Raw genomic sequence first — 19,203 nt, 5'->3', positions numbered from 1 at the left:
ATCCACCCCGCGGCCCTTTCTCTCGCTTCTACCGGAACCAGGGACGGCCCCTGGTCCCACCGCTTGGCGAGTGGTTAGACCTGTCGCTCCGCTCCCAGCCCTCCTCCTCCTCCCGGCCTCGGCTTCCTTCTCCCCGCCGCACGCCTCCCCGAGCAGGAATGGGGGGGGGGGGGCGCCGATTCGCCTCTGTGTGTATTTAATGGGGGGGGGGGAGCGCGCGTGACCCTTGGCTGGGGCCAACTTTCGGAGCTGTCCCCCGGCCTCCTCCGAGCGCGCTCGCGCCGGCTTTTCCCGCGCCCCCCTGCAGAGCGCGGCCGAGGAGGCGGGCTTGCCTCAGAAGAGGCGGGCGGGCGGTGGGTGGAGGCGTGGGTGCGCGTGTGGGGACGGGCGCCTTCCCAGTAAACATTAGCCAGGTGCTGGAGGGGGGCGCCTGCGTCACGCCGAATACAGCCCAAGCGCGCAGCGTGCGCCTCGCCAAGCTCCGGCTGGACGGCGGCCCTTTAAAAACTTGCTCGGCCACAGAGGGAGGGGGAAGGAGGAGGAGGAGGAGGAAGGGGCTGGCAAGTGCCCGCTTGGAGGTGTTGGGCTGCCTGCCTTACCTTGGGCATCCCCCCTTTCCTCCTCCTCCTCCGCCGCCTCCTCCCCTGCGCGCTGCACCCTCCCTGCGCGTGAGGTGTCGGGGCTTTCGGAGCCAGCCTCCCGTGCCGCTCAGTGGCTTCCCGGGCCGCCCGCCCGCCCAACTCTTTCCCCCCCGCCGTTGCGCTGCTGAACCAGAGCTGCTGCTGCTGCTGCCCCCGCTGCCTGCTCCCTCCTCCGCCTCGCGCGCTCGCTTCCCGCTGGGCGCCCGGGAGCGAGGGGGGAGCCCTTTCGCAGCCGCCGCGCGCCGCCCGTCCCCATGGCCGGCCACGAATGGGACTGGTTTCAGCGGGAGGAGTTGATCGGGCAGATCAGCGACATCCGAGTGCAAAACCTCCAAGGTAAAAAATTGAAGGCTTCCCCCCCTCGTCCCCCCTCTCTCTCTCTCCCGGTCTCGGGCACGCTCGCGGAGATGCTTGGCTGCGCGTGCGTCTGGATCAGCGCGCGCCCCCCCTCCCCTCCGGGTTGGCTTCCAGATGGATTCGATTTGGGGGACTTTAAACTCCCGGTCCTGGCTTCCTTCCTCTCTCCCCCCTTCCAATCCCGCCTGTGCAATTGCATTGTGCGCGGTTTCCTTCTCCAGTGCTGCTTGGACTGTGGAGTTTGGAGGACCAGCCCCCTCTCCCCCCTATTTAGATTGGGAATCTCAGAAGGCCCAGGGTTCTTTTAAAACACCAGATGTCTTAAAATAGCCGCCTGCTGTTGCTTCCTACTTGCAGGAAGAACTGGGCATCAAAAAGAGAAACGTGGGTTTGGGGGGGGTGGGGGTTTGCTGAGGGGTTATGAACAGTCAAAAGGGGCTGGTTGCTTCAAACAGGAGATGCCGCTTCTCCCAACCCAAGTCCGGATAGGGGAGAAGATGACCATAGTGGACTGGTGGGCCGGTAGCCAATTTCAAGAGATCCGGTTGGCTGCAACTTTTGCTTTGTAAACTGTACAAGACATTTAATGGATTATCATAATTCTTGGAAAAACAAACAAGCAGACTGGGCAAAACTGAATTCCGCCCACTCTGGCTGTAAGTGGACTTTCAAGGTGTCTGCTTTGATTTTTTAGAGATTAGCCCCTTTTCCTCCCACCCAGGCATAATTGCTGCTAGTTTCGCAGAATGAAGGAAACATGCCAGGTAGGTAGGCGGATACAGGTAGCAAGAGGCAAGGAAAGTTTTAGAGATGTTGTAATAATTTGTTCCTACTTTCGGTGATTACTCCCGCCCCCAGGTCATGTTTGATGAAGAAACAAGTTCACATGCCTTGTTCTGAGCAAATAGAAAAAGTCATGAGAGAATTAAAAACTTTACAGTGTTCACCCAGCCGGACAGCACCACAATTTGTATCTTGAAGAGGGGCTTGGAGCTGAATTTACAGTCTCATGATAACTTTGTAAAGCCCTTTTAGTAAACTGAGTAACTTTGAAATAACAGGATCTCAGTTTATGTCCCGCTTAACTATGCTGGTCAGAGTGATCTAGGAAACCTAGGTTCAAGTCACCACTCTGCCGTGGGAGTTCATTGTACCAGACAAGCATGCTTCCAGCCTACCTCAAGGGATTGTAATGAGGATAAAATGGAAGGGGGGGAGAGAGTAATGTATATAGGTTATGCGCTATCAAGTGGCTTCCAATTTATAGCAACTGTATGAATTAATGACCTCCAAAACATCCTGTCATTAATGGCGTTGGTGAAGTCTTGCAAACAGTAGGCTGGAGCCTCCTTTTCTGAGTCAATCCATCCCATGTTGGGTCTTCATCTTGTCTTGGTGCCTTCAACTTTTGATAGCATTGCTATTTTTTTCAGTGACGGTCATTTTAGCTTTTAGAGAGAAGTAAGGCTTGATTTGATCCAGACCACATTTATTTGACTTTTTGGTGATCCATGGTATCCACAATGCTCTTTTCTTCCTGTCGGCTTTCTTCACTGTCCAACTTTCACACCCATGCCTAGTTAGGCTGAGTACCATAGAAAGAGTCAGGTATGACACTTTATTATTTATTTATTTATTTGATTTTCATACCACCCTTCCATATGGCTCAGGGCGGTTTACATACAACATCAGAGAGGGGATACATGGAACGAATCAACATGCAACATAGTCAAATACAACAATAACTATCCAACAGTGGTTCTAAACAACATAGCTTCAGATCCCAACAACAACAGCCCTTTGAAATGTAATAGATACGATCACTCTACACAGTTCAGAAGGTCATATCTTGCAGCCACGACCATATCTTGTAGCCACCTTAGGTCAGGATGTGTATAGATAACCTCTAAGAGGTTCTTGGTGGCTGGATGGAATAACTGAAGCAGTAGGTGCAAATTTAAATGGACTCCGGGGAATGGTGGAGGACAGGAAGGCCTGGGGGATCATTGTCCATGGGGTCGCGATGGGTCGGACATGACTTCGCACCTAACAACAACAACAAAGAGGATCTTCTTTTGGTCAGTTTCATATAGAGCTCCTCATGGGAGGCTATGTTCCTTAACTTCTAGATGAAATATGTTCTGGAATGTTTGTGACTAATAACAGCACTTTGTGGTGGCATTAGTAGTTAATCAAGCACTGATGCAATACTGCTCATAAGTGGTGGGGGGAAGTGCTTGGGGCAATTTAATTGGGTTTCAAGGGTCTGTTCTGTGGATGTTCAAAGTTTTCTGTTCGTCATCCCTGGATTCAGCAGTTGTGAATGCCACCATGCTGCTGTTCTTGGGTTTGATCTGAAGGTGCCCTTCTGTGGTTGGCATGGCACTTCAGCCAGTGGAACACAACCTAATATTAGTGGAGGGAGGTGTCGTTCGTTTGGATGTCCCCACTTCCATTGCAGGCCTGTGCGCCTTCACTGCCTACCAGCTGACAGGTGTCCCCTGACAACCAGAGCAGAATTTCAGTGGACTACTGCAAGAAGTGGGGAGGCACTATTATGTGAACGTTGCTCAGCTTCCAACTTTTTGTCTGTATGGACAGGGACTCACAAGATGTGAAAACCGCACTAATTTCTGTCAATTCATTGTTTATTGTTGCTAAAAAAACATGACATGATTTTTCTCTGAAGGCAAACCAAGGTAAAGGCCTTCCAAGAGCTTTTGAAATCTTCGTTTCTCCAGGTTCAGTACTTGGAAGAGCAAACCAATAAGAAACTGAAGTGAGTTTATTTTGTATTATTTTATTTATTAAACTTGTACGACTCACAGCAATGAAATTACAATACATAAAACCCCCAACATTTAACAATCTCCAACTAAAACCACCCCAACTGATGTACCTCTCGCCCAATCCCTCCCCTAGCTGCCAGTCTCCAGGGATGTTGGTACAAATGGGAGTATCAGAGGAGGGGCAAGATCTTCTGTCAGCCTGGCCTCAACCAAATGCCTGATGGGAGAGCTCTGTCTTGCAGGCCTTGCAGAACTGAACTAGTTTTGACAGGGCCTTTAGCTCTTCTGACTCATTCCACCAGGCAGGGGTCAGGACCAAAAAGACCATGGTAATGGTTGAGGCCAGGTGGACTTCAGATCCAACATGATCATTCCTTGGCAGAACATGTATAAATGGATCTTGATTGTATTGTATATCTGTTTGGGGCTTCTGTGGATTATGTGAACCTAGACATTCAAGCATTTTCTCTCTGTTCAAAGTGACAGCACTATTTAATTTGCTTGTGAGCTGCAGGCCACATAATCTTTGTCTTCATACTGCAGTATACTTTCCAAGTTAACATTTGTCTCCAAATACACATCCCTGAGAAGATATTCCTTGAGTTGATAGAGGTAGTAGATTTTCAGTTGCTTGGGTTGCAATCCAGAGCATACCTGCCTGGGAATAAAAGTCAGTAGGGCATACATTTGAATAGATGTGTGCAGAATTGGCAGGTAAAGGTAAAGGTATCCCCTGAGCAAGCACCAAGTCATGTCTGACCCTTGGGGTGACGCCCTCTAGCGTTTTCATGGCAGACTCAATACGGGGTGGTTTGCCAGTGCCTTCCCCAGTCATTACCATTTACCCCCCAACAAGCTGGGTACTTATTTTTCCGACCTCGGAAGGATGGAAGGCTGAGTCAACCTTGAGCCGGCTGCTGGGATTGAACTCCCAGCCTCATGGGCAGACAGCTTCAGACAGTATGTCTGCTGCCTTACCACTCTGCGCCACAAGAAGCTCATAAATTGGCCTGATAGAATTGGCCTGATAGTTCAGCAATGTTTGGCTTTAAGGTAATGTTGTCCAATTGTTTTAATGGAACTAACTCACCATTGTATTGATCTGCTTCAGTTTAATGAGATTTATATAACAAGATGAATTCTGCAAATGCTGGATGTCAACTTAAGGCAGCCTTTCTCAACTTTGCGAGCCCCCTGAAACATTCTTCAGGCTTCGAGAAACCCCAGAACTGGTGCAATCAGGCAGAATATGGTTGGGAAGTATAATTGTGTACATGCCCACCTAGGCCCTCTCCCGTTCCCGCCCCCTCCAGGCCCATCATTGGCCATTTGGGGAGGGGTGGGTAGGTCGACAGGACCATATATGGTCATATCATCTGATAAATTTTTAACAAATTAAAACAAATATTTTAAAAATTAATTCCCACCCGTTTGGGAAACCCCAGGGTTTTGTGAAAGCCTGCCTTAAGGCCAAGTTCAGAAGTGAGGTAAGAGAAGGCAGGGCCAAACAGTAAATTGGTGTGTGTACCTGTGGATATGGGCGTAAAATAACCACAGAATAAGCTGTACTTATTAGTTATGAACCATTTGGCTGTAAATGTTGAGCAAGACTCAGCTGGCTCCAATTTACCTGTTGTTCAGAGCCAAGAGCCCAAGATGGTTGCGAATATAAATAGATGTGGATTTGCCCCTGCAGCCTACTCCTGCTAACGTCTTCACAGAAATAAGCCCTACTGCTTACATATTATTTATATCCTGCTTTTCTAAAATCTTTCTGAGGTGAATTGTTAACCTTAAATATTTGCTGGCTGAGTAGAGTTAGCCTCTAGGTCACAGGTAGCCAATTGTGACTTTCCTTATTGTCATGGTCTACAATTACCAGGGGCTCATGAGAATTGTAGTCCATGGACATCCAGAGAGCCACAGTTTGGTCATCCCTGCTCCAGGTGATGACCGGAGGTCTCCTAGGAGTATAACTGATTTCCAAGCAATGGAGGTCAGTTCATCTGGAGAAAATGGCTGCTTTGGAAGGTGGCCTCTATGGCCATTGATGTCCCTCCCCTCCCTAAACCCTTCCATCTTCAGGCTTCACCCCCAAAATCCTGAGGTATTTTCCAACTTGGAGATAGCAATGCGATGGCCAAGGATGCCTATTTGGGACTTAAATGAATTTTTTTCTGAACAACTAATAGCTTTATTTGGAGGTGCTGGTCATGTTAGAGTGCCAGAGGCCATATATCAATGACAGAACATCTTCCTGACATATAGAGGTCCCAGGTTCAATCCCCCAGCATTTCCAGTTAGAAGGATCACAGTAGGTGAAAGGTATATGCCTGAGACCAGATGAAGGTCAGAGTAGCCAATACTGACTTTGACGAACCAGTGCTCTTGACCTTGATAAGCTAGTGCTCTGACCTGGTATAACACAGCTTTGTACGTTTGTTTATTATATTTATATACCGCCCTCCCCGAAGGCTCAGGGCAGTTTGCATAAAACGTCTAAACTATACATGAAACAATCCATAGCATATAAATAACTGTAACAATAGTATTAATAACTGATAATTATAACAGTGTGACAGTCAAACGGTTCCAGAGCGCCTTGATGGAGTTTTGGGAGGGAGGGAGCAGGGGCCCTTCAGACGTAGTTGGTTATGCCTGGCCTCAACCGAATGCCTAGTGGAAGAGCTCCTTTTTGCAGGACCTGCAGAACTGCATTAGCTCCGTCCCTGATCTCCTCTGGGAGCTTGTTCCACCAGGTGCCGGCCAGGACAGAGAATGCTGTGGACCAGGTCGAGGCCAGGCGGGCATCTTTAGGGTCAGGGACCATTAGCCGGTTGGTGGCGGCGGAGCATAGAGCTCTTTAATCATAGAATAACAGAGTTGGAAAGGACCTCATGGGACATCTAGTCCAACCCCCTGCACTATGCAGGAGACTCACAACCCTATCGCTCATCCACTGTAACCTGTCACCCCCTTGAACCTTCACAGAATCAGCCTTTCCATCAGATGGCTATCCAGCCTCTGTTTAAATATTTCCAAAGATGGAGAACCACCACCTCCCGAGGAAGCCTGTTCCACTGAGAAACCACTCTGTCAGGAACTTCTTACAGATGTTTAGACAGAATTGCTTTTGCATTAATTCCATCCCATTGGATCTGGTCCGTCCTTCCAGGCAAGAGAGAACAACTCTGCTCCATCCTCTCTATATGGCACCCTTTTAAATACTTGAAGATGGTTATCAGATCTCCTCTCAGTCGTCTCCTCTTCAGGCTAAACAGACCAAGCTCCCCTAATAGATTTCAACTTGATTCTAGCAGCATCACCCTAAAAGAAGCCCTGTGTTGGTTGGGTCAGACAGAAAAGTGTATTGTGTATTGGAAAACAAATTTCACCAAGTAAATCTGCAAGAATTACAGCCGTCTGTCTGAATGCAGTTTGACTCACAGTCTGATGAAAATAAGTGTCATTATTGCAGAGAATCAAGCACATGTTTGTTGTTCCTAGCTACTCCTGATGGGCTAAATGAAAAATGAAACAATTCCATTGTCGTTTGGTACAGAGAAAATATTTCTAGCAAGTTATGTTCTCACATCGAGCCTGACTTAGCAGGGGCTCGGCCAACCAAAGTTAACAGTAGAACAGCTTTATATTCGGGGATGGCAAAACAATTTACTTAATGTATCATCTCAATCATTTTAATCAACCGTTGCTGTTAAACTGAAACACAGTTGTATTAAAATAATAGGTTTGGGATTACATGTCATTCTCATTAGGTACCTGCTGCAAATGCATTTAGTACAGCTATGGAATATGCTCAGAAATAAATTGCAGCGCTTGATTGGAACTGATCTGATATCTCTTGTATAACAAACCTTCCACCATTTTGTAGAGGGAAAGAGGCAGGCTTAGAATCATGGCGTTGGAGGGTATTTCCAGGATCATCCAACACCCTTGCACAATGCAGGAAACTCACAGCTACCGGACCATCCACATGGACCCCAGTTTCTTGCCAAGATAATCCCCCCAACCAAGAAAACCAGAATCCCTGACATTTCTGAGCTGGAGGAAATTTGCCTTCTAAACTGGCAATCAGCAATTCACTATGCATGCAAGATAGGGCCACAAGAGCCAAGCACTGACACAACCCTTCCTGCCCACCCATTCACAATCTGCCTAAGTTTACACTTCTGTTTTAATTAGCTACAGTCTTACACACACTTGCTAGGGCATAAATTCCCTTTAAGTCCAAGGAACCTGATAAGGATGCATGGGATGTGGTCTTGGGGCTTTTGCATATCAACAAGCCAGTCTGTTTTCTGCCAGAAATCCTAAAGCACGTTCGCTCTTGTGGGGGAGAACAGACTGCTGGGAGCACTCATAAGGTCCAGGCTGTTGTCCTTTGGCCCTGCTTGTTGGCCCTTCTGTAATATTGGACTAGAGCAGTGGTCCCCAACCTTTCTGAGGCTGGGGACCGGCAGGGCAGCGGGCCGCGCATGCGCGATTTCGGCCGCGCATGGTGCATTCGCGCATGTGTGATGCGCGGGCGTGGCCCTGATTCCCTCTCCCCGCCCTCCCGCAGTAAGAAGCTTCCCGGGCCGCAAGCTTGCGGGAGAGAGGGAGCCGCGGCCCGGCGCCATGGCCTTCGCGGCCCGGCACCGGGCCACGGCCCGCAGGTTGGGGACCACTGGACGCTCGAGCCTGTGGGCGCACACACATAGACGCAGAGCTCCGCTGACACCTGTGCCTTCCCCCCCCCCCGCGGCACGGTGCTGTCTGTGCCGGGAGAGACTGGCCACTTTGGGCGCCAAAGCACCCATCCCTATATCTGACTGACCACTCTTGGGCTGTTTCTGCACTTAATTTGTTTTTTCCCGTTGTCGATCCTGCTGAATGCAGATTTGAACCCAGGTCTTCCTCCTTCCTGGGGAAGGCACTGGCAAACCATCCCGTATTGAGTCTGCCATGAAGACGCTAGAGGGCGTCACCCCAAGGGTCAGACATGGCCCAGTGCTTGCACAGGGAATACCTTTACCTTCTTCCTTCCTACCCCCCTCCCCTGAAATGAAACAGAAAGTGTTCTGCATTTGATTGGGGAAGCTCAGAGCTGGGAGGAGAGTGGTGGTTGCAAAGCTACTTGTTTATTTTTATTTTCCTGAATGAGCAGGGGGGGCAGGTAACGAGGCAAATCTCTGCTGAGAGAAGTGTGGGCTTCTTGAGCGCAGTCACTGTAAAACAGGGAAAAATAAATCTTGGGTAGGAAGTCTTGTAACCTGGAACTGATGCCCTGACCAATCAGGGAAGATTGCTTTCCTACGTCAGTGTTGAAGGAAGTTAATCTGGCAAAACGCAGAAGATCTACACTTATACTGGGGGCTTTAAAAGCTGGTTTTTCAAATATAGCGACTTATATCTGCTCCTGGATATCAAGGGGGAAAGGTAGGGTCACCGCGAATCAATCATGGATGTTGCAGAGGGAAAATTTAAAGCTCCCAAAATCAAAATGGAAATAGAATACAGTGCAGAGGGGAGGAGTTTATTTGGGCTGAGAGAGGATAAAAAGCAAAGTGCAGACTCTACCTTGGAACCAGGATGTTGGACAAGATGGACCATTGGTCTGACCCCACTCTGATTTTTTAATAACCCATCTGTCATGCAAACAAGCTCTTGTTCGGGTTTCAATCATAGCACAATATCTTTCCAATGGATCATGGGACATTACTTTATACCAATGTGCAAATCAAGATTTGGTATCTGATTAATCGTTGGAAGGTTTTAAAAATTGTTTTTTAGCAGTTTCTTAAAAAAAAAATCCCATTCAGAGTGTAATATATCAAAGGCTATAGTGCTAATAACAAAGACTCTGGCAATGTTTGATTGAACTATCCTAATATTATAGAGGGGTGAGGCCAATTGAAGAGTGCCACAGAATTATTGGTGAGCTGTTAAAATTATCATGAGGGCGAGGCCAAAAAGACTCCAGAACCTGGAGGTAGTGGGGACTGGAGAAGGCAACAGACCGAGAGAAGCTGCCGCTCTAGGAGGTGGTGGGCCAGAGAGGGAGGAAAGGGGAAGAAATGGTGTGGGAAAGAATTTGCACTTTGTTGGAAGTGAAAGACAGGTTCATGTTCTTTATGCAGGGAAAACTGGTGGTTTTGGGTGGGAGTAGGTATTAGAGCTAGCAAGGCTAGAATCATAGAATCATAGAGTTGGTACCTCCTGGGTCATCTAGTCTAGCGATCCCCAACCTGTGGGCCGTGGACCATATGTGGTCCTTCGACTAATTGGAGGTGGGCCCTGAAGGACGCCTTCTCCCCCCCCCCCCCCCGGCCCTTTGCTTCATCCCCCCCAGCCCTTTACAACACACTTCATTGTTGTGGCGTGTCTGTATCTTATTTTGAAGGGATGTTTAAACATTACCATAGCGATCAGAGAGCGTTAGGGCAGTGGTTGAGAGTAGAGGAGTAAACTACCCCCCCCCCCACGGGGCCTCAGGAAAAGGCGTTGAGTGGTCTCCGGTGATAAAAAGGTTGGGGACCACTGATCTAGTCCAACCCCCTGCACTGTGCAGGACATTCACAACCCTATCGCTCATCCACTGTAACCTGCCACCCCCTTGAATCTTCACAGAATCAGTCTCTCCGTCAGATGGCTAACCAGAAACAGAGTTTCAAACTAGATAGTTTGGATTCTCTATCCTTCCTGTTGCCTGTTGTCCCTTTGTTTACCCCGAAAGCTACCCTTAGGGGTTCCGTCCAGTCCACTGACTTCTTTTGCTTATCTTTCTAACTGCCATGACGGCAAGATATGCTCTCTGCATGCTCTCTCCTTAGATAGATTCCCTTTCCTGTCCAAGGGGGAGTTCCTCCACAATACAAAGGTTTCTGTTTCTTTCCCAAACCTCATGTGAACGTTATTTAATAAGGAGCATCCAAGTTCTAAGCTAACCCATATGACCAGCTGTGGAAAGATGAAGTCCTCATATTGATCTGAAACACCCAGCCAGATTTTTAGCTGCAGGTGTCTAGTTTTAACATTCTATATCAGGGGTTTTCATACTCTGTCCCCTTGGAAGCTCTGGTTATGCTTCTTGGAAGCGTTTCAAGGACACTGTCAATAAGAGACAGGGTGGTGTAGCAGTTACGGTGCTGGACTATGGTCTGGGAGACTAGGGCCAGGTTCAAATCACCACTCTGCCATGTGAGCTTGCTGGCTGACCTTGGGCCCATCCATCCCTGCTCAGTGTAATCTACCTCACAGGGTTGTTGTAAGGATAAAACAGAAGAGAGGAGAATTATGTATGGCCCCTTTGGTACTCATGGTGGGGAAAAGTTCTGTATAAATGAAGTAAGTACATTAAAAAGAAAGAATAAGAAGCAACCAGGTTTTCTCAGCCTGGATTTTGTGAAAACTGGCCAGTGATGGGCCTGGAGGCGGTAGGAAGGGGAGGGGCCCCAGGTGGGTGTGTCCACAGCTATGCTTCCCACCCATATTCTGCATGACCGTGCCACTTCCTGGATTTCTCAAAGCCTGAAGAATGTTTCAGGGGGTTCTCAGTGGTAAAATTTTTGAGAAAGGCTGAGATGAGTATTAGGAGATAACGAGGTACAAACTTAGAAAGTGTTATACCCTTCTGAGCCCACTGACCAACTCTGTTTAGGATTGCAGTGAAACGTCCTAAAAGACACCATGCCCTGAGCAATTAGGGAGTGTTGAGTACAGTGTAGGATTGTACTTCCTGTACAAACAGGGCAGCATTGAAGTCCAGCCCTGCTTGGTTGGCATCCCTTTGCCTCCCCCCCCCCCCATGCTCTGGAATGTGAAGAATGTGAAAGGAGTTTCTTATCCAACCAGCCAGTGTACCAAAGAGCGTAGAAAGTTAGAAAACGGCAGGTTGACTCCTTAGAAGACTTTTCTCCTTCTCCCAGCAAAAGAAAGGGTTGTATTAATAATGAGTGAATTGTGGGAAGCCACCGTTGGCTAGGAACGTTGAACAACATTTAACATGAAACATGCGATTATGCGCCATGCTGAGTGAGAGAAAAATAACAAGATTTGAGTCCAACGGCACCTTTTAAGACCAGCAAAGATTTATTCAAGGCATGAGTTTTCGTGTGCATGCAGAATGCCCGAAGGAGTGTGTATGCACATGAAAGCTCACGCCTTGGATAAATCTTTGCTGGCCTTAAAGGTGCCATTGGTCCCAAATTTTGTTGTGCTACTTAAGATCAAAACGGCTGTCCGCTTGAAAGGAAAATAAGTTATGCCATGCTGAGATAGCTGTGCTGAAAACAGTTACAGGCAATTACTATAACATGCACCTAGTAAGGGGGGGGGGGCAATGTTATCTGATTGGCATAAAATTGCCTGAGATGGGAATGGCTGGTGGGGGGCAGGGGAGCTTTTAGCATAGGATGGTTTACTATTCATATGTTTGTCTTCCAGCTCCAGATTGTGCAAGTTCTTTTTTTTCTTTTCTGAGTAGACTTGTACTGTGTTTGAGCCTTACTTACCTGTAGACCAGTGGTTCTCAACCTTAATGCTGTGACCCTTTAATACAGTTCCTCATGTGGTGGTGATCCCAACCATAAAACTAGGCGAGTGTTCTTTCACAGAAATTAAACTGTAATTGACCAATGGCATGAAGATCCATTGTTCATGACTGTATATAAATTGTTTTTTTTTCCCCCGGGGTTTCTCAGTTCAGTTCTGCCTCTTGTCCCACCATGCCGATCTTTTCCGCTGTTCCAGACAAACACTCTATCTCAATCTACCCTGCAAGGCTGTTGTGTAGATGGTATCCTGCCAGCCAAGCTGCTTGCCCTGCTGCAAGCCCTGTGAAAGGATCTTCCGACCCCAAAAGGGGTCCCGACCCACAGGCTGAGTACCATTGCTGTAGAAGAACAAAATTCAAGTCCAGTAGCATCTTAAAGACAAACAAGATTTCCAGATATAACCTGCCAGAGAGTCAAGTCTGCCTTCCTCGGATACCAACCTTAAAATTGCATATCTGTTGCTGCTTGGAAGGAGCTTTGCAGACTTCCAAAGTATTGGCTGGCAAATGCTAAAAGTGAAAATGCAGTAAGGCACAGTTGTAATAATTTTGACCTGGATCTCAGCCTTATGGGAAAGTAAGTCCTGCTGAAATTAAACAGTAAACTTGAACTGCACCCCAAGTTAACCTTTAGTTAGTGCATCAGCCAAGAGGTGAGACGATATGGGCATAAGTCCAAGGCATGGTGCAGAGCAAGGACCAAGAGAGCCTCCCTTTTACTGTGCTGCTTGCTCCCGTTATATCCTTCTAGGTTGGGAATAATTTTTATAATGCAAAATCTAAATTGAACAGCCAGGAGTGAGAGGGGGTTTGTTTGACAGCATTGCGTTTGATCCTGCTTATTTTTAATTAAAGTGGCAGCATTGTGTCCATTCTTATGCATCCCTGGTGAAATGAGTGCTGGAATTAATTGAACCTTGTAATTAATAGTGCCATCCAAAGCAGAATTATGCCCTTCTAAGCACATTCAATGGACTTAGAAGAGATAATTTTGCATAGGATTGCACTGTAGTTATCGTTGAATATATTATGGATTTTTTAAAATCCGGCAGCTCACATCAGATAACGTGATGTAATAGGTCTGGTACATCAATCATCCTCTTAAAAATCCAATCTGTCTTTCCACCCAGTGTGATGCATGATCTCAATGTGCCAGTGGGGTTTTGAAGTGGCACAGAATGTTTACTTTGCTCTTACTGAAACCTGTAGGGAGTTTTGCCATTGATTCTTTTTTTTAGAGAGAGAAGGCTATCTGCTGTGGTGCTAAAGGCTATTTCCACTGTTATAGTTTGTTCCACAGCAGGGGTGTCAAGGTATAAAAGCTGCTGTGAATGCTATAGTTCTGAACTCTTCCTTCCTTTTAGAAATGACCTTGCACTGTGGCCTGCCAGACCTCCCCCCCACCCCCGATTTTTTTTCACTAAGCAAAGAAGCACTTCCAGTTTCTCCTCTAGTGTAACAGAAGGTGTCACCTTTTGCAAAAATTGAAATTAATAGATCTATGTTTTGTTATAACACAGGGACAATTTTATTTACTTAATATGTCAGTTATACCCTGCCCTCCTTCCCAGCAGGGTCCCCAAAGCGTTCTTCTTGCCATCATTTTACCTAGGGAAGAAGATGCTTGTTGAAAACCATCTTCTTATCTGAGTCTTAATGAAACCAAATCATGCTTTGACCTCTGTGACACATGCTTCTATGTTTGCAGGCACAGTAGGCATCCATATTATTATTATTATTACTACTACTACGACTACTGCTACTACTACTATATTTGGATTTATTAGCCCGCCACTCTCAGCAAAGCCGGCTTGTGGTGGGTTAAAAGGTAAAAACAATACAATCCCCTAAAACCCTTATAAAGGTAAAGGTAAAGGTATCCCCTGTGCATGCACTGGATCATGTCTGACCCTTGGGGTGATGCCCTCCAGCGTTTTCTTGGCAGACTCAATACGGGGTGGTTTGCCAGTGCCTTCCCCAGTCATTACCGTTTACCCCCCAGCAAGCTGGATACTCATTTTACCGACCTCGGAAGGATGGAAGGCTGAGTCAACCTTGAGCCGGCTGCTGGGATCAAACTCCCAGCCTCATGGGCAGAGCTTTCAGACTACATGTCTGCTGCCTTACCACTCTGCGCCACAAGAGGCTCTCAAAACCCTTATAACCAATTATTAAAATACAAGTTCCAAAAGATGGGGGCAACCAACCCACCAGCTACCCCCAGCTGGGAGTCAGGGAACAGCTGAATTTCAAAAGCTATATTATTATATGTGATACATTGGTAGTTATTCAGCCTGAACTGTACTGGTGTGAAGGCTACGGTGGTGGACCAGCTCGGAATGGGTCGTCCCTTACTGATGAATTCCGGAATTCTGATTTGACGAATAACTGGGAAGAAATGGTGTGAGGTGTTTTCGCACCTCAAGCTGGGAGGCCAGTTGTTATCAGCTATCACCACTGTTGGTGGTTAATTTTTTTGTTGTTGTTATAAAATTATATGTCTGCAATTCCTATTACATCTGTTTATTTAATTCAATCCTAGACTTGGTTTTACATTTTGCCTACCTAGCAACAGTTGGGAGTGTCTCGTATCCATATCTGAGAAAACTGATTATAGATTGGATTTTGTTTTGAACAACAGTTTGACTCAGCATAAGGCACCTTCACACATTCATGAATCTGAACCTAGCTCGGCACAACCTAGTTATTTAAATACCATAATTACAGAAGATACAAAGCCATATCACCAACAATATGATACAATAGCAACAATGAAAACTTGACCAGTCAGGCTCAGTGACGTTCTCAGAAGCACAGTCATGGAAAGAAGCCATTAAATGTTGCCATCCCCCCCTCTCTAGAGTTACCAGAGGAGGGGAAAGGGTGAGCCGTGCCAAAATAACGTATCTCTTTTGCCTTTTTCGTTACTTACTCAGATTTAACAGGAAACGTCCAGTTCAAGAGTGACGCAGTATATGAATGGTACAGAACACTTAACTAGAATGACTTCCATTTTGTGACGTGTGCTGAGGTTATTTGAGAAGATGAGGAGAAAGGGAAATGCTAGTGTATAAGGTTGGCTCCAGATTTGACTTTTCTCCTCAAAGGAGGCACCTAACACCAGTGGAAGAGAATGTTCCCCTCTCTCCCATAGCAGCCTGTTGGATTCATAGAATCATAGAATCATAGAGTTGGAAGGGGCCATACAGGCCATCTAGTCCAACCCCCTGCTCAACGCAGGATCAGCCTTAAGCATCCTAAAGCATCCAAGAAAAGTGTGTATCCAACCTTTGCTTGAAGACTGCTAGTGAGGGGGAGCTCACCACCTCCTTAGGCAGCCGATTCCACTGCTGAACTACTCTGACTGTGAAAATTTTTTTCCTGATATCTAGCCTATATTGTTGTACTTGTAGTTTAAACCCATTGCTGCGTGTCCTTTCCACCGCAGCCAAATGCTGCAAATGCTCCAAATTCCTCCAAATGCTGCTCCTGGGGCACAGGGGACCCTGAGGAACAGCCTAAAAGGCAAATTGGGGCGTGAAGAGGGAATTGGAATTGGAAATTACTGCACCTCTTCCATTTGTGGAAAACTTTGTTTGGATCCAGCCCATACTAAAGGAGTTGGCCAAATCTGGTTCCCTTGAGGCATGCTGACTCCTGTCCCCTTTAGTAACTTTGAAGGTACAGAGAAAGCGATGTCTGTAAGAAAGGAATGCATTAGCCCTTTGCTTTTATTGCATGGAAGTTAAGCTGCTCACTCCCAATTTCCTCATTTGCTTCTCAAAGTAGATCTCCAGGAAGTTGCTGCCTGGGGAAGCACAAGCTTCTCTGCATCCCAGGAAGTATTCTCTGACCAGGTTGTATTTCCTTTGGGATGCAGCAAAATGCACGGCTGAACTCCTGAGCTGGTGATGGTGTTTTTATGACGTCTCAGTAGCCTTTTGAATGATGAATAAAAAATGATCTGCTGGATGCATAGTTACTTTGTGATGCTCTAAAAGCTTTTGGGATTTATTTTTCAGTATTTTTCAGTCATAACTGCATCTCTTAAACGGTAAGAAGCTAAATTGAAGGAGACCCCATGGAAAATGCACACCACATATGTCTTCATGTGTATTGAGGAGCAAGTCTCACTGAACTAGATGGGGATTATGCCCAAAACAGAGTGCTTGGATCTGTAGCCATGGGTTCAGTAGGTTTTACGTCTTTAGGTGTATGGCTTCATGAGGCACAGTTAAGTCTTTTTAAGGTCTTTGGAAATCGGTGGCTTCAAGTGAACATATAGATCTTTATCTTAAAAGTGAATTACGGGGATTTGTGTCTACGTAAACATGCCTAGGATCACATGGGCAAGGTGCTTCTTAATTAGAGTACGTAAGAAACCTTTAAGGGAGCAGAACAAGGTAGTGTCCAAAATCAGAAGGGTGGTGAATTTTTGTTCACCAGCTGCCTCCAGCAGGTCAACCAAGATAGAGGAGCCTTGGCTGACAAAGGTTTGTATGGGCCAGACGCCTCCCCTTCCCACTCCCTCCAGGGCCATCATAGGAGGACACAGGTTGACCTGATCAAGTAAAAACCACCCTGTGCTCTTTTAAAGATATATTTTTAAAAATGACATTTTCCCCAACCAGAGTTGGTAAATGTGGTACCGTGTTTACTTCATTTCCACCCCACCTTTCTCCCCACTGAGGACTCAAAGCACCTTAACATCAGTTGTCATCATGAAGTCTGTTTGTCTTGTATCCCCCTGGATTTCTGTGCAGCACCAAATACATGGCTGGAGATAATTAATACGGCATTCTGGCAGTATTTTGGGCGATATTTTTGAAGGGGCCTCAAAAGTACTGGTAAAAAAGAATAGTAGACCTCCTTTTTTGGATCAGATCAATGATCCACCTAGTCCAGCATCTTGTTTCCACACTAGTTTTGCCAGACCTGGTGGAAGCTAGTGGAACAGGGACCTAGACAGGGGTGCACTGTTGTATGTGCCATGATGTCATATCCAGTAAAAACCAGGAAGTGATGTCAATTAACTCTATGAATTGCCAGAAACAGTATGGTCAATCATTGAGATTCTGGTAATTCTTAGAGCTACTGGACATCACTTTCTGCTTTTCCTGGAAGTACTGTCATGGTCATGCAACACATGCTTTCAAAAAACATTTTCCACTCAGATTCTGGCATTGATAGGTATACTGCCCATGTTCATGAAGATCCTGTTCAACTGCCAAACGCTGAAAGACCCAGCCTGCATTAATTTATATAGCCCTTTTAATTTTATTAGTATGAGTTGGCCTTAACATGATCGGTTTTTCCATGTGTACCTTGGCAGGTGCAAGTTCCAGTATTTGTGATTTTTTTTTGAGGGGGGGGAGATTCAACCCTTCTTCCACTGGCACCATTCAAGCTTAGATACAGTAAATAAATCAGTGTGAGCTGGGGCAGGGAGGCGTTAGCCACAGCTGACTTGGACTGTTTTATGTTTTATATATGTAAGGGGTTTTATGATGAGTTTTAATATGGGTTTACTTTGTAATTTGGTAGCTGCCACAAGCCAGTCATCAGGAGTGGCGGGATAAAATTTAATTTATACATTAATTAATTAATATCCCCTTGGCACAGAAGTACCGACTGTGTTCTTTTTAACATAGCTTCTTTCCTCTTCCTGTCCTTCAGCTAAATAAAGTCGTGATAGACTAGCCAAATGACCATTTGGATTGATGTGTTGCGATAGGGTTTTTTTTTTTACTTGTTCATAATTATTGGTGCTTTTCCTGGCATACAGCTGAAGTGTATCTCCAAGCTGCAATTTGCAGTTCCGAAGGCACAATCGTAACTTTTAATCAAGCCTCTTTCCCCAAAGCAACAACTAAGCTGTCTGCGGAATAAGGGCCCACAGAGGGTATAATTCTGCATGCGCAAGACTTGTACTTTTCCAGTCAAAAAGGCTCTTCCTGCAGAAACAGTCGTCAGTAAGACTTAAAAGTCAGTGGAGGGCTTGGTCCTTTCTTTCTTCATTTGGTGGTATAAATAGATGTGCCAGTTAGGAACTCAGGGCTTAAAGGGGATGCAGCTAATTAGGATGGACATGTTCTGAATTATATTTGGGAGGAAAAAAAGGTTTATATAAGGGTCCTTTCTTTGTTTCATTGACTCATAATATTAATTTGGCACAGTGTCCGTGAAAGCTCAAACAGGAACCATGAGCTGTATGAATTAAATAAAGACGTTTTCCTAAAATCTGGTTGATTTTCCTGTGGACTTCTTTGAAATCAGATATTAGTCCCTGTTCTTCTCATTCTGCCTCTTTTATTTATAATAAAATAATAATTATACTTGTGTTCTGCTCTTCCCTTGGTTGCCCAGGGGGATCACACTGATGTTAATATACAAATACATTAACATACCATAAATTAAACATTTATATCAAAATAGAATTTAAATTTAGGATTTTAAAACAATGTATAAACTACCTCCTCTCTCATATTTACATATTTACTCTCATATTTACTTTGGGGCTGGTCAGTTCTTGTAGTCAAGTCAAGTCTTTATTATTACGGTACTAGACCAGTTCTTGTAGGGTTTCGTTAATTAATGGTGTGGGTTTTCAGCAGGGAGGCCAGCATTTATGTTATTTCCAGGCCGCAATCACAGGCCTCAATGCAAATTGTTCTGTCTGGAAGGAAATGCGGAACTGTTTAAGGTCCTGCAGGGTCTGATCTCATTAGACATTCTACCAGGCTGGGGCCAAGGCCAAAAAGGCCCTGGCTCTGGCTAAGGCCAGTTTTCCCTCTTTGGGGTAAAGAGTTAGCTTCTTACACTTCAACCCTGTTCTGTTTAAGTGTACTTGGGCATTTTCTTC

The 19,203-nt window shown here is 46.0% G+C and overlaps 1 protein-coding gene across 1 annotated transcript in view; it reads left to right on the top strand.

Moving 5' to 3' along the window:
• Positions 1 to 615: 615 nt before the first annotated feature.
• The window catches only part of CLMN (calmin), a 92,181-nt gene continuing 73,593 nt past the window's right edge, over positions 616 to 19,203 (top strand). Inside the window, exon 1 of the mRNA XM_077323589.1 lies at positions 616 to 977. Within this exon, the coding sequence (XP_077179704.1) occupies positions 896 to 977 (82 nt within the window). The 5' untranslated portion in view covers positions 616 to 895. The remainder of the gene's footprint in view (positions 978 to 19,203) is intronic.

This window comes from Paroedura picta, chromosome 2 (assembly GCF_049243985.1).
Source record: "Paroedura picta isolate Pp20150507F chromosome 2, Ppicta_v3.0, whole genome shotgun sequence".
Classification (NCBI taxonomy): domain Eukaryota; kingdom Metazoa; phylum Chordata; class Lepidosauria; order Squamata; family Gekkonidae; genus Paroedura; species Paroedura picta.
The sequence above is the reverse complement of the archived record's forward strand: the minus strand, read 5'-3'. Positions and strand labels throughout refer to the sequence as shown.